Source organism: Sprattus sprattus (genome assembly GCF_963457725.1).
Source record: "Sprattus sprattus genome assembly, chromosome: 1".
In the NCBI taxonomy this organism is placed as follows: domain Eukaryota; kingdom Metazoa; phylum Chordata; class Actinopteri; order Clupeiformes; family Clupeidae; genus Sprattus; species Sprattus sprattus.
This window is the reverse complement of record NC_137920.1, coordinates 23,425,057-23,437,556: the sequence shown is the minus strand read 5'-3', so window position 1 is coordinate 23,437,556 and position 12,500 is coordinate 23,425,057. Positions and strand designations below refer to the sequence as shown.

The 12,500-nt window shown below is 43.9% G+C and overlaps 2 protein-coding genes across 2 annotated transcripts in view; both read left to right on the top strand.

The window, feature by feature from the left end:
• ears2 (glutamyl-tRNA synthetase 2, mitochondrial) overlaps positions 1-5,289 on the top strand; it is a 9,757-nt gene extending 4,468 nt beyond the window's left edge. The window contains exons 5-9 of the mRNA XM_080840685.1: positions 167-275; positions 516-669; positions 3,064-3,194; positions 3,733-3,871; positions 5,196-5,289. Of these exons, the coding sequence (XP_080696811.1) occupies positions 167-275; positions 516-669; positions 3,064-3,194; positions 3,733-3,871; positions 5,196-5,279 (617 nt within the window). The 3' untranslated portion in view covers positions 5,280-5,289. The remainder of the gene's footprint in view (positions 1-166; positions 276-515; positions 670-3,063; positions 3,195-3,732; positions 3,872-5,195) is intronic.
• Positions 5,290-6,293: 1,004 nt separating this feature from the next.
• LOC308366940 (ADP-ribosylation factor-binding protein GGA2-like) overlaps positions 6,294-12,500 on the top strand; it is a gene marked incomplete at its 5' end in the record, with an annotated part of 13,692 nt that continues 7,485 nt past the window's right edge. Inside the window, 7 exons of the mRNA XM_080840741.1 lie at positions 6,294-6,402; positions 7,442-7,526; positions 8,003-8,078; positions 8,943-9,041; positions 9,329-9,452; positions 10,838-10,938; positions 11,215-11,295. Coding sequence (XP_080696867.1) covers positions 6,294-6,402; positions 7,442-7,526; positions 8,003-8,078; positions 8,943-9,041; positions 9,329-9,452; positions 10,838-10,938; positions 11,215-11,295 — 675 coding nt within the window. The remainder of the gene's footprint in view (positions 6,403-7,441; positions 7,527-8,002; positions 8,079-8,942; positions 9,042-9,328; positions 9,453-10,837; positions 10,939-11,214; positions 11,296-12,500) is intronic.

The window sequence follows — 12,500 nt, the reverse complement described above, 5'->3', positions numbered from 1 at the left end:
GGAGGGAGGGATGGAGAGAGAGAGAGAGAGAGCGAGAGAAAGATAGATAAAGGTGTTTAGTCAGGATTTCTCAAATTCCTTTGGGGATAAAGTGGTCTGTATTCCACCGCAGTGCACAATGAAGGCATGTGAGTATGTGTGATTGTCCAGTGTCTCTGTCTCCCAGGCAACCGCACAGGGCGTAAACTGGACGAGCTCGTCGCTGAGTTCAACGAGTCTAAGATCACAACTCACTCTGCCCTTCTGGATCTGGACAAACTACCAGAGTTTAACAGGTGACAGGAACCCTACTGCACAACCGCTGTGTCCTAATATTTCTGTTTTTAACTGTAGAAATACATGAACTATATAACTGAGTGTGTGTTTGTTTGTGTGTGTGTGTGTGTCTGTGTGTGTGTGTGTCTGTGTGTGTGTGTGTGTGTCTGTGTGTGTGTGTGTGTGTCTGTGTGTGTGTGTGTGTGTGTGTGTGTGTGTCTGTGTGTGTGTGTGTGTGTGTGTGTGTGTGTGTTCTGCAGGATCCACCTCTTGCACAGGATAGGCGATGTGGAGCGTTGTCGCCACCTAGTGGAAGAATTGAGGGAGCATATCAGGCAAACGTTTGGCCCACAGGTCCAGGAGCAGGATGTCTTAAAAGAGGACTACATCCAGCGGGTCCTTCACCTCAGAAAGGTACTACCATGAATAATACACCACCATTCTTTCTTACAGGAATGATCAGTCACTCCAGTTTATGTAGATGAAGCAAGCAAATAAGACTCTTTACTTCCTAATAGTGTTGCACCGATGCCATTTTTTGGCTCCGATACCGATACCGATACCTGGCTGTGCAGTATCGGCCGATACCGATACCATACCGATACCACTCTGTTTGAAATTTGAAAAATATATATTTATTTATTTATTTTTTATTTTTTATCAATGGTTTGGTCCCATGTATAATACTAGTGTAACAGTAAGAAAGGCAGTTTCAGCACTTCAGACATAACTGAGGACTAGTCCTCTATAATTGATGGTTTACCTTACTGAGCAGCACAGTGGCTTTTCTGATTTTGAACACAATAGAGTTAAAGTTTGGTCAGTTCTTTTTTTTTTTTTCCCTGTATTGTTTCTTTGTGTGTTTGTTTTGTTTGTGGACCAAACCATTGATAAAAAAAAAAAAAAAAAAAAAAAAAAGTATCTGCACTATTTGTTGGTACTCGCCGATACCGATACCACCATTTTAGTGCTGTATCGGGGCCCTATCCGATACTGGTATCGGTATCGGTGCAACACTACTTCCTAACACATTAAATAGATCCGTAGTCACCCCTTTAGCAGACTCTAGAATTGTAAACATACCGGCCAGCATTGAATACAAACTAGGGTACAAAGCATACAATGTAGTAATTAGTAATCCTGTGGAATCCTCCTACTACTACTACTAATCCTATGGAGTCATCCTACTAGTCCTATGGAGTACTGTATTGTACTTCCCTTCACATCTGAAGTGGTTGCAGCCATATTGTTTGACCTGTACATCAGTCATAAGTATCCTATGGAATACAGTATTAGTAACACCATCAAGACACACACGGTTAAGGGTCCAATCTGAAGTGGTGGCAGCCATATTGTTTGTCCATGTTCTGTCTGTTTAACACCACTAGTCTTGTTGTAGCGCAGTGGCAGTGGCAGTGGCAGTGACAGTGAGAGTAGCAGTGGCAGTGACAGTGAGAGTAACAGTGACAGTGGCAGTGACAGTGACAGTTACAGTGACAGACGCAGTGGCAGTGGCAGTGACAGTGACAGTGACAGTGACAGTGACAGTGGCAGTGACAGTGACAGTGTCCCATGACACATTTGAGTAGCCTGGAGACATTACTCAGTCCTGCTGGCCCCCTTTGCACCCATCCCACTCACTCTGTGTCTGCTGAAACAGGCGAGAGCAAAAACTCTTCAAAAGACACCTGTTTGCATCGCACGGCTTTAAGGTAGAATTATCAGACTAGGAGAAATGAAACAGAAAACCGCCCACACTGTCTTGACCACTGCTGCAGCTAAAAGGAAACCAAGGTTCCCACTCGCCTAACCACTGATAGGTCACGCATACGGCTGAGGCCAAAATGTCATGAAGATGACACAGTTGCTCCTCTCCTCCTCTTCCTCCTCCTCCCTCTGATCTCTCTCTCTCTCTCTCCCTCTGTCTCTGTGTCTGCACTGTGAGACTGAAGCACTTTTAACTATTTTAACCTAAATCAGCACATTTTTTGCCCCGTCCTTCACTTGGCAAGCTGCTTTGAATAAGAGCATCTGTACCTCTCGCAGATGACTACATTAAAATACAAACTCTTTGGAAACAATGGCAGAAGTTGATTCCTAGAATGCCATATCATCATTATCATTATTAATTCAGGGAGAATTGACTGAGCAGAGGGCTCTTTTGCAGCAATTCCCTGATTGAGGGTACATAATGAGCATGCCGAGTTCTGATGACCTTGTACTCTGTCAGATAAAGTGTGGAGGCTACCAGAGGTTGAACTGACCCATTGCCGTGCTGTGGGTCTTCATTGACCAGGATTTAGAAACACTGTTATATTCACTGATAATTGAGTTCACTGACTTAGAATGGAGGTGTGTATATGTACTGAAAACCCCAAACCCTTTTCCTATTAAGGTACCTCCTTTCAATGAGAGTTATAAGCGTTAGGACCAGAAATGTACTGAGAACACAATCTACAACACCATACATTCTGTTGGGTTGGGGAAATGATTATTATTTTATTATGTTATTGTTATGATAATGATGATTTTCTTTATTATTATTTCCCTATATATTATATTATTTAACTAACATTATGAACCCCAATGGCCAGTTATATGGGATGGGTCATTGCCAGATGTTTTCGAGCGATTGTTGGCCCAGTAGCAAAGTACCTCAATCTGAACTGAATAGAATTATGGTTTAGGTGTTTTTATGGGGACTTGGTTGAAAGGTCATAAAGAAAACAGCAGTCCGTCTCCGTTGGTTTCCTCAGTCGTCACTTTTTGATGTATGACCTTGACCTTTTGACCTCTCTCCCTACCCAGGGTCACATTTCCTCCCTGCGTGAGCTGGTGACCCCTACTTACGCGTATCTGTGGATCAGGCCGTCCGTATCCCGGCAACATCTAGAGGAGGTGACGTCAGAGGCCCAGACCATCGCCGCCCTAGTATTACAGTGAGTTAACTACTGGACTAGTGAACATAAACAGACACAGAGGTTACCATGGGTGACCAATGGTTTGTAGGCACAGACGGCTTGCGAAAGAAATAAAAACATGTATACACAAACAAAACAAAAAGCTAACTACTGGGAACATGCCTACCAGCCAGTGCTTGCTGGAGTTAAATGAGAAGGGCAGACCTGTCAGTGTTTTTGTAGTTGAGTAATCGCTCAGTGGCATATTCTCAGTAGTGAGTTCTGTACTGGAGCAGTGAAAATAAACAAACAGCGCAGATATTGCAGTGTGTGTGTGTGTGTGTGTGTGTGTGTGTGTGTGTGTGTGTGTGTCTATGTGTCTGTGTCTGTGTGTGTAAATGTGATACTGCTATTACATGTGTATTAACAATTTTTGTCTCTTGCGCACACACACACTTTCCCTCTCTCATACACACACACACTCTTTGTCACACACACACACACACACACACACATTTTGTCACACACACACCCATCCCCTCTTTCTCCTATTCCCCTATCTCACCCCCCCATGTAGATTGATGGAGGCAGACCGTGGGAATGCCCTGACTACGGAGGGTCTGAGCTCTGAGTTGAAGGCCGTGGCCAAGAAGGTGAAGTCCACCAAGTACAGCTCCGTCATGAAGCTCCTCAGACTGGCCCTCAGCGGGCAGCAGGTAACACACAGCCTCTCACGGACAATACATCGCACACAGCGTCTCACAGACAACACATCACACACAGCCTCTCACGGACAATACATCGCACACAGCCTCTCACGGACAATACATCACACACAGCCTCTCACGGACAATACATCGCACACAGCGTCTCACGTACAATACATCGCACACAGCCTCTCACATACAATACATTGCACACAGCGTCTCACGGACAATACATCACACACAGCCTTGCACGTACAATACATCGCACACAGCCTCTCACGGACAATACATCGCACACAGCCTCTCACGGACAATACATCGCACACAGACAATACATCGCACACAGACAATACATCGCACAAAGCCTCTCACGGACAATACATCGCACACAGCCTCTCACGGACAATACATCGCACACAGACAATACATCGCACAAAGCCTCTCACGGACAATACATCGCACACAGCCTCTCACGGACAATACATCGCACACAGACAATACATTGCACACAGCGTCTCACGGACAATACATCGCACACAGCCTCGCACGTACAATACATCGCACACAGCGTCTCACGGACAATACATCGCACACAGCCTCGCACGTACAATACATCGCACACAGCCTCTCACGAACAATACATCGCACACAGCCTCTCACGGACAATACATCGCACACAGACAATACATCTCACACAGACAATACATCTCACACAGACAATACATCTCACACAGCCTCTCACGGACAATACATCGCAAACAGACAATACATCGCACACAGCCTCTCACGGACAATACATCGCACACAGCCTCTCACGGACGATACATCGCACACAGACAATACATCGTACATAGCCTCTCACGGACAATACATCGCACACAGCCTCTCACGGACGATACATCGCACACAGACAATACATCGCACACAGCCTCTCACGGACAATACATCGCAAACAGACAATACATCGCACACAGCCTCTCACGGACAATACATCGCACACAGCCTCTCACGGACGATACATCGCACACAGCGTCTCACGTACAATATATCGCACACAGCCTCTCACGGACGATACATCGCACACAGCGTCTCACGTACAATACATCGCACACAGCCTCTCACGGACAATACATCGCACACAGACAATACATCGTACATAGCCTCTCACGGACAACCCATCGCACACAGGCTCTCACGGACAATACTTAGTAGATCTTATCCCTGAGCTGTAGCCTTATTCTGACATGCTTGGAGGGGTTTTACATGTGACTTATATGTTTTGTATATTGTTTAAGTTATTAACTTAAATTTGTTCCTCCTTTTCCTCTTCCAGCAAGGACCAAGTGTTGCAGAAATGATGGTATCTTTAGGGAATGGAGAAACATGCCAACGGCTGCAAAGAGTGCTGCAACACTGATGGGGACGGGAAGGTGTGGGGGGTGGGGGACTTTGTAAAAAGTCAAATCTGTTCTGACTTTTTTTTTCTCTGAATGTATGTTTTTTGTCTTTTACTTCTGTAAACTAATAAATAATTGATTTGAATACATTTGGAATAAAGTATGTATTGGATCTGTTTCATAGAGTTATATAGACTGACTGACTGAGTCATACTGGTAATTGCCACTGGTTTGTGAGCAGCCCATTGAATGCCAGCACCACCACCATCAATGTGAACACCATGGTCATAAGAATCAAGGGACATGTGAAGTAATTGAATAGAGGTCAGCTTGCCAAAACACCGCTGATAGCAAAAGGTAATTTGACTGAGGGCAGAGCTGGCAGTCCGCAGGGCTTTGGCTCATTGGTCAGTTACAGACAACAGTTAGTAAGACAGACAGTTTTTTTTCTGTACTCATTTATACTTGTTTTGATCATTTTCACCAACCCCTACTATTTTTATAATGTTACCAGTGTGTGACATAAGTCTTAAATTCACTGTCATATTTCACCTTGAGAGCCTTCTAGTACCATGAACTTATGTTTAGCGGCTTATATTGTGAATAGACCATGCCAAGGATATGTTTTAGAAATGACAGGAATTGCTAACATTTTATGTTATTATCCACGCCGAGTTACACTTAAGATGATGCTGGGCCGAGAGCGGACCAGAAGGGGCACACCTTCAGTGGGGTGCCGACCAAAATCAACCAGTGGACGCTTGCTGTCTCGGGCATTGGCACAACCACACACTTGAGACGGCCCATTTTTGGACCAACAGTGAGCAAAACTAATTACATGTGTTACGATAGCTCTAGTTGTTGCTATGACTCTGCAGAAATTGTGACATTTTAGATACAGTCGTGTCTGAAGTACTGGACCAAAGCTCAAGACGATTTTAAAAGAAAAAAAATAAGTGGCTATGGCGAGGGGGGCGTGGATGAGTTTTCTTTTCTTTTGTGCGTGACTTCTGAGCTAGCGAAATGTAAGTCACATGTTGCCGAGCAGAACTGGAAGTCGCTGCTGTGGGCGCAACAGTGTGATCGCAACCGAGACGAACATGGCGACAGGCGAGAGCACGGACACATTAGAAACTTGGCTGAGTATGTTTAAATATTTTAAATGTGTATAATCACCAGAAGTAGGCAGAACATATAGTTATTGTGGATATAGCGTATATAGGCCTAGTTATTTATGCAGCGAGCGCGTAAGCTTTGTTGTTATGGGGCTGAACGTGTCTAGTCACTGTCAGCGCAGCTGTCAAAGTTGCCACCTATGCGGCTTTTCTGATCAGTGGCTGCATCACCCATTGCTATTTTGTGTGTCTTTAAGTGCATGAAGTTTACCAGGCTATTTAGAAAATGGACATATTCACTTAATTCTTCCACCTTCTGGTAGCGAACGTAGATTTTCGTATTCGCTAGTCCTGTATCATTAGGCCTATCATAGACTACGGCTGCTTTCGCAACAAGATTTATCTTAAGTTTATAAACTAGTTTAACAGTTTGCTCGTATGTTATAAGTTTAGGTAGGCCTGCGTATATAGCGTATCTGTTGTTGAAGGACACAACAAAAAACAGGAAGCGTTGCGCGAGTTGTCATGTGCTTGTCAAAAGTTTTGAATTGCTCGATAGAGAAAGAGAGACAGAGGGCGCAGATAGCTAGATAAACTGCGGAGAGAGAGGGAGGGAGAGAGAGAGAGGTCGCAGATAGATAGATACACTGCGGAGAGAGAGGGAGCGAGAGAGAGAGAGAGAGAGAGAGAGAGAGGGTGCAGAAAAATAGTTACACTGCGGTTTGAGAGTGTGACAACCAACAACCGTCACTTCATTACCATCTGCGTGACTATCATTCATGGTCACGTCAAATGAATGATTTTCCAAGGCCCTGAAAAAACACAAACGCTTGGCAACGACAATGACACAGCATGTTTTAATTATTAAAACTGTTAAAATAGCGTAGTTATGTTGCATTTTCAAACGTTAATGAAAGTAACGTGTACATGCCTGAGTGAGGTAATCTTGCGCTCTCTCTCGCTCTCTCTTCCTCTCCCTCTATCTCTCGCTCTCTCTCCCCCTCCCTCTCACACACATACTCACACTCCTCAAACACATACTTTCGTCTCCCCCTGTTTCTCTCTAGATAAAGTAACTGATCCAAGTAATTCGACAGAAAGGTGGGACTGCATTCAAGGCTTCTACGAGCAGGTCAACAGAGAGCCAGAGGGGTCAGTAGGCCTCATCACACCACCTCTGAAGTCTTGTACACAGATAGCAGTCAAGTCTGCTATAGATCTGGCTCTTATCTGGCTCCGCAGCCAGCTGTTATCTATGGATGCCTTTGTTCATATTTGAGAAGCATTTCAAATAATTTCTTTGCAGAGTTTCTAATCTTGGTTTTGTAAGATAATTTATAAAATGAAATTATAAAATGTGTCCATGTTTCTGTGTTTTTTTTTATGTATTCTGTGTTTGTAATCCAGTTGCGTAAAGTGCAGTGCATTTAGCAATGTATTGTGATGCCTTTGCTTTGTCATACCCGGAAAAGATTCCCTTTTTTTATACTGAACAATGGTGGTTCTGGATGTGTTTGAGTTACATTTTTTAACCCAAATCACTTCAAACATCCTCCGCCCCTAAAACCAGTTTTTTTTTTTATATCAGCTGCTTGTTTACGTTGTTCTTTCTTCCCACTCTGTCTCAGGCCCCAGACTGCCACCCGGCTTCTGGCACATAAGATCCAGTCCCCACAGGAAAAAGAGGCACTGCAAGCCCTCACTGTAAGTTTGCTCTCTGCCCTCACCCTGCATTACAAGACTACAAATCCCAGAATTCTCTGCTTCAGTCTCACTACTGAATTACCCACACAGTGTCTGCACTGCACTTATGTCTAATCTCATGTCTTATCTTTGGCACTGACTCCTTCAAGGTTTATCATTACTGTATATGTCTAAGCTGGTTAGCCCCTGGCGAACTTTGCCATGTTTATTTAACAAGTGTCAGCTGAAGCCCCCATGACAGTCACTTATTGCCAACCTTTGGCAGAGCTCTAATGAGCCGGTTTTAACTCGCCAACATGGAGCGTTATAATGTAATTAAAGCTGCGGTATGTAAGATCTGCAACTCAAGCGCACCATTGCCGTCCCCTCCCCTCTCTCTTGACTCAGTGATAGCCTCTGTTACAGAATTGTCTCTTTAATGCTACATGGGCTCATAGAAGCCTTTAAAGACATGTTTCTACTTTAAGACATTTAACTGTCCTGCAAAAAAAATGTACATACTGTAACTGTAAGCTAATCCCAGCACCATAACTCTATCTCCATATGTTATGTGATATTAGTGCACGGGTCCCTTGCGTTGATATATACTCTCAGTGGTTTACTTACTTTTACTACATTAAACATTAATTACACATTCACCTCTTCAAACTTCTCTGTGTGTGTGTTTACTACATTAAACATTTATAATACATTCACCTCTTCAAACTTGTGTGTGTATGTGTGTTTACTACATTAAACATTTATAATACATTCACCTCTTTAAACTACCGAGTGTGTGTGTGTGTGTGTGTGTTTACTACATTAAACATGTATTAAACATTCACCTCTTTAAACTACTGTGTGTGTGTGTGTGTGTGTAAAAAGCTTTTGGAGGCCTGCATGAACTACTGTGGCAAGACATTCCATGGCGAGGCAGCAAAGTTTCGATTCCTGAATGAGCTCATCAAAGTACTCTCACCAAAGGTATCTACCTTCAAAAACTTTACATGCATTGATCGATTGATCGATCGATTGGTTGATTGATTGATACTGATTGATGCATTGATTGAGAGATGGATGGATAAATAAATGGATGAGCATTATGTTTACCTTGTCCCTCCTATGTCTACACGTGCACTATGCACAAACACAATATGGAAATGCCCTCTCGTGTGTTGCCTACCTCTTAATGAGTGATTAGTGACCTTCTTGTCTGTGCTCCGTCTCCCCGTCTCCACCCCCTCTCCTGTCCCCTATCTCTGGCCTCTCAGTATCTGGGCTCGTACAGCCCAGCGGCTGTGAAGCAGCGGGTGACTGAGGTGCTCTACAGCTGGACCCAGTGGCTGAAGGAGGAACCAAAGATCCAGGAGGCCTACCGCATGCTCCAGAAACAAGGCGAGTGTCATTAGTCATTTAAAGGCAGAGCACGTGTTTCTGGCGATGGGTTATTGGTTATTAAAAGGCAGAGTACGCGTTTCTGGCAAGTGTTATTGGTCATTTAAAGTAACGCTATGGAGTTTCTGGAGCCACCAGGTAGGGGGCTACTTTTTGCTGGACTATTCAGTTTCTTATTTGCTGTCTTGCTTTGTCTTGTGTTGCACTTGCTTGGGTTTGACTGTGGAAAGCTGTTGACTCGCTAGTTTGTTATAAACAAAGTAATATAATTCAACAGGTTTAGCTAAACTCAGCCGCCAGCAAGACATCTCGTTAGCGATGTTAGGAAGCTTGGACATTGATGCTAGTAATAAGTGCTCTTGCCTCGGCTTCTTTGTAATGTTATTGTGATAGCTATGTTGGCTAGCTTGCCAACAACTTTCCTAACACAGTCAAACATCAAGCAAGTGCAACGTAAGACAAATCAAGACAGCAAATAAGTAACTGAATAGTCCAGCAGAAAGTAGACTCTTCCTGGCGGCTCCAGAAACTTCATAGTGTTACTTTGAAGGCAGAGTGTTATTAGTCCTTTAACCTCTTACCTTTCAGATGACTACAATGACTAGGATTATGTATTACATTAAGATGTCAGTGTATGCCTCTGAAGAGTTTATCAGCAGTTTGGTGCTTGCCTGAGTTTTTGGGAAAATGCTAAGTGTTTGTGATAATCTTGGGTGACCATATTTGAGTTTGAGTAAAAGAGGACACTTTGTCGCGGGGGAGGGGGCGTGGTAGTGTATAGCATACAGATGACCCCGCCCCGTCCCCCTGCGATGGTGTTTTGCCATTTTTTTTCCACATACAGATGACCACGCCCCCTCCCCCGCGACAAGGTTTTGCCATCTTTTCCACATGCAGATGTCATGTGCTGTTGTAAACAATGCAACTAGTCACTAGTTGCATTGTTTACAACAGCACATGACATCTGTATGATGTGCTGTTGTAAACAATGCAACTAGTCAATAGTTGTGAAAGTTTGTGGAACAGAGGAACACAAAGACCCGACGAGGACATCTGGTCACCCTAGATAATCCTTCCAATTCTGATATCCACAAATGGTTGCAATATCCTCCTTGCAATGATCCATTAAGGGGAAAATGCTGGCACTTTGGAATCTTCCCGGGTTAATTAGTTTGTTCTCATCAGAGAACATATAAAAGTAGATGATATTGACATTTTCTAAGAAGAAACATTTAGAAGTTCTTAAATGGACAAGCTGAGACCCTAGTTTCTAGTAATATGTTCTAGTTTGAATACGACATTCTAAAAGGAACATTCTGTTCCCATTCTAACAAAATTCAAGGTTTTAATGCATTTGATTCTCCTCTCACCGTAATTTTCTCTAGGTGTGATCAAGAAAGATCCCAAGCTACCAGCTACGTTAGTGATGCCTCCACCAACACAAAGACCAGAGAGTTCTCTGTTTGACGATGAAGACAAATCTAAGGTGCGTGTCTGGCTTATGTTACGTACGTGTTAAGTGTCTCATGCTGGTGATAAGTGTTTATGATATGAGTATGCATACTATGCTGAAATGAAAAATGAAAATGGCAGTTCCAATCCACTTCACTGAAATGAACATGTCTTCTCTTGTCTCAAGTTCCTATGTCCATTATAAACGGTTCTTTTCAGTTGCGTGTAAGGTTCTTGAAATGGTCCTCTTGATCTTGCTTCTATGAAACATTGCTTTATATGATCCTACATGAGTGTATTTCTTTCACAGCTGTTGGCACGGTTACTGAAGAGTACCAGACCAGAGGATCTGCAAACTGCCAATCGGCTGATCAAGAACACCATTAAAGAGGTAGGGCTGGAACACTATGTGTGTGTGTGTGTGTGTGCACTCCCGTGCATGTGTGCGTGTCTGTGTGTGTGTGTATGTGTGTGTGTGTGTGTGTGTGTGTGTGTGTGTGTGTGTGTGTGTGTGTGTGTGTGTGTGTGTGTGTGTGTGTGTGTGTGCACTCCCGTGTGTGTGAGCATGTGCATGTGCATGTGCATGTGTGCGTGTCTGTGTGTATGTTAGTGTGTGTGTGTGTGTGTGTGTGTGTGTGTGTGTGTGTGTGTGTGTGTGTGTGTGTGTGTGTGTGTGTGTGTGTGTGTGTGTGTGTGTGTGTGTGTGTGCGCGTGTGTGTTTGTGTGTGTGTGTGTGTGGGTCTGTGTGTGTGTATGTGTGTGTGTGTGTGTGCACGTTGGAAGAGGTAGCACTGGAAGACTACACATATTCTCATGAGAAAGAGTGCCAAACATAACAAACAGGCAGTATGACTGGTTTAGAGTGTGTGTATATCTGTGTGTTTGTGTGCGTGTGCATATATCTGTGTGTGTGTGCGTGTGTGTGTATATCTGTGTGTGGGTGTGTCTGTCTGTGTGTTTGTAAGAGAAGGAGTCTCAGAGAGTGTGTGAATGTGTGTGTGTGTGTGTGTGTGTGTGTGTGTGTGTGTGTGTGTGTGTGTGTGTGTGTGTGTGTTTATATATATCTGTGTAGATTTTGTTATATAGTACAAAAGCAACAGTTGAAGAGGAACCATTGCTAGCACTGAATAACTGTTTTATAGCATTGTTCCACAGAAGGAACGTGTTCAACATAAAACAAAAATAAAAATTCTAGCACCACATCAGAGCTCAGTACTTCCTCCACACAGCTCCACACAGCTCCACACAGCTCCCTACAGCTCCATACAGCTCCACACAGCTCCCTACAGCTCCCTACAGCTCCACACAGCTCCACACAGCTCCCTACAGCTCCACACAGCTCCTCACAGCCCCACACAGCTCCACACAGCTCCACACAGCTCTATAGTCATTCTGACCACTCTAGCCTCTATGGTCACTCTGTGCACTCTAGCCTCTATGGTCATACAGCTCCACACAGCTCACTACGTGGCGAAGGGAAAGGGATGGCCTGTGCCGATCACTGACATTATTGGCTTGCTGGACGTCTTGTGTTGCTCATTTATACATCCCTCCCCCACCTCTTTTCTTCATTTCCCCTTTTCCTTTCGCACATCT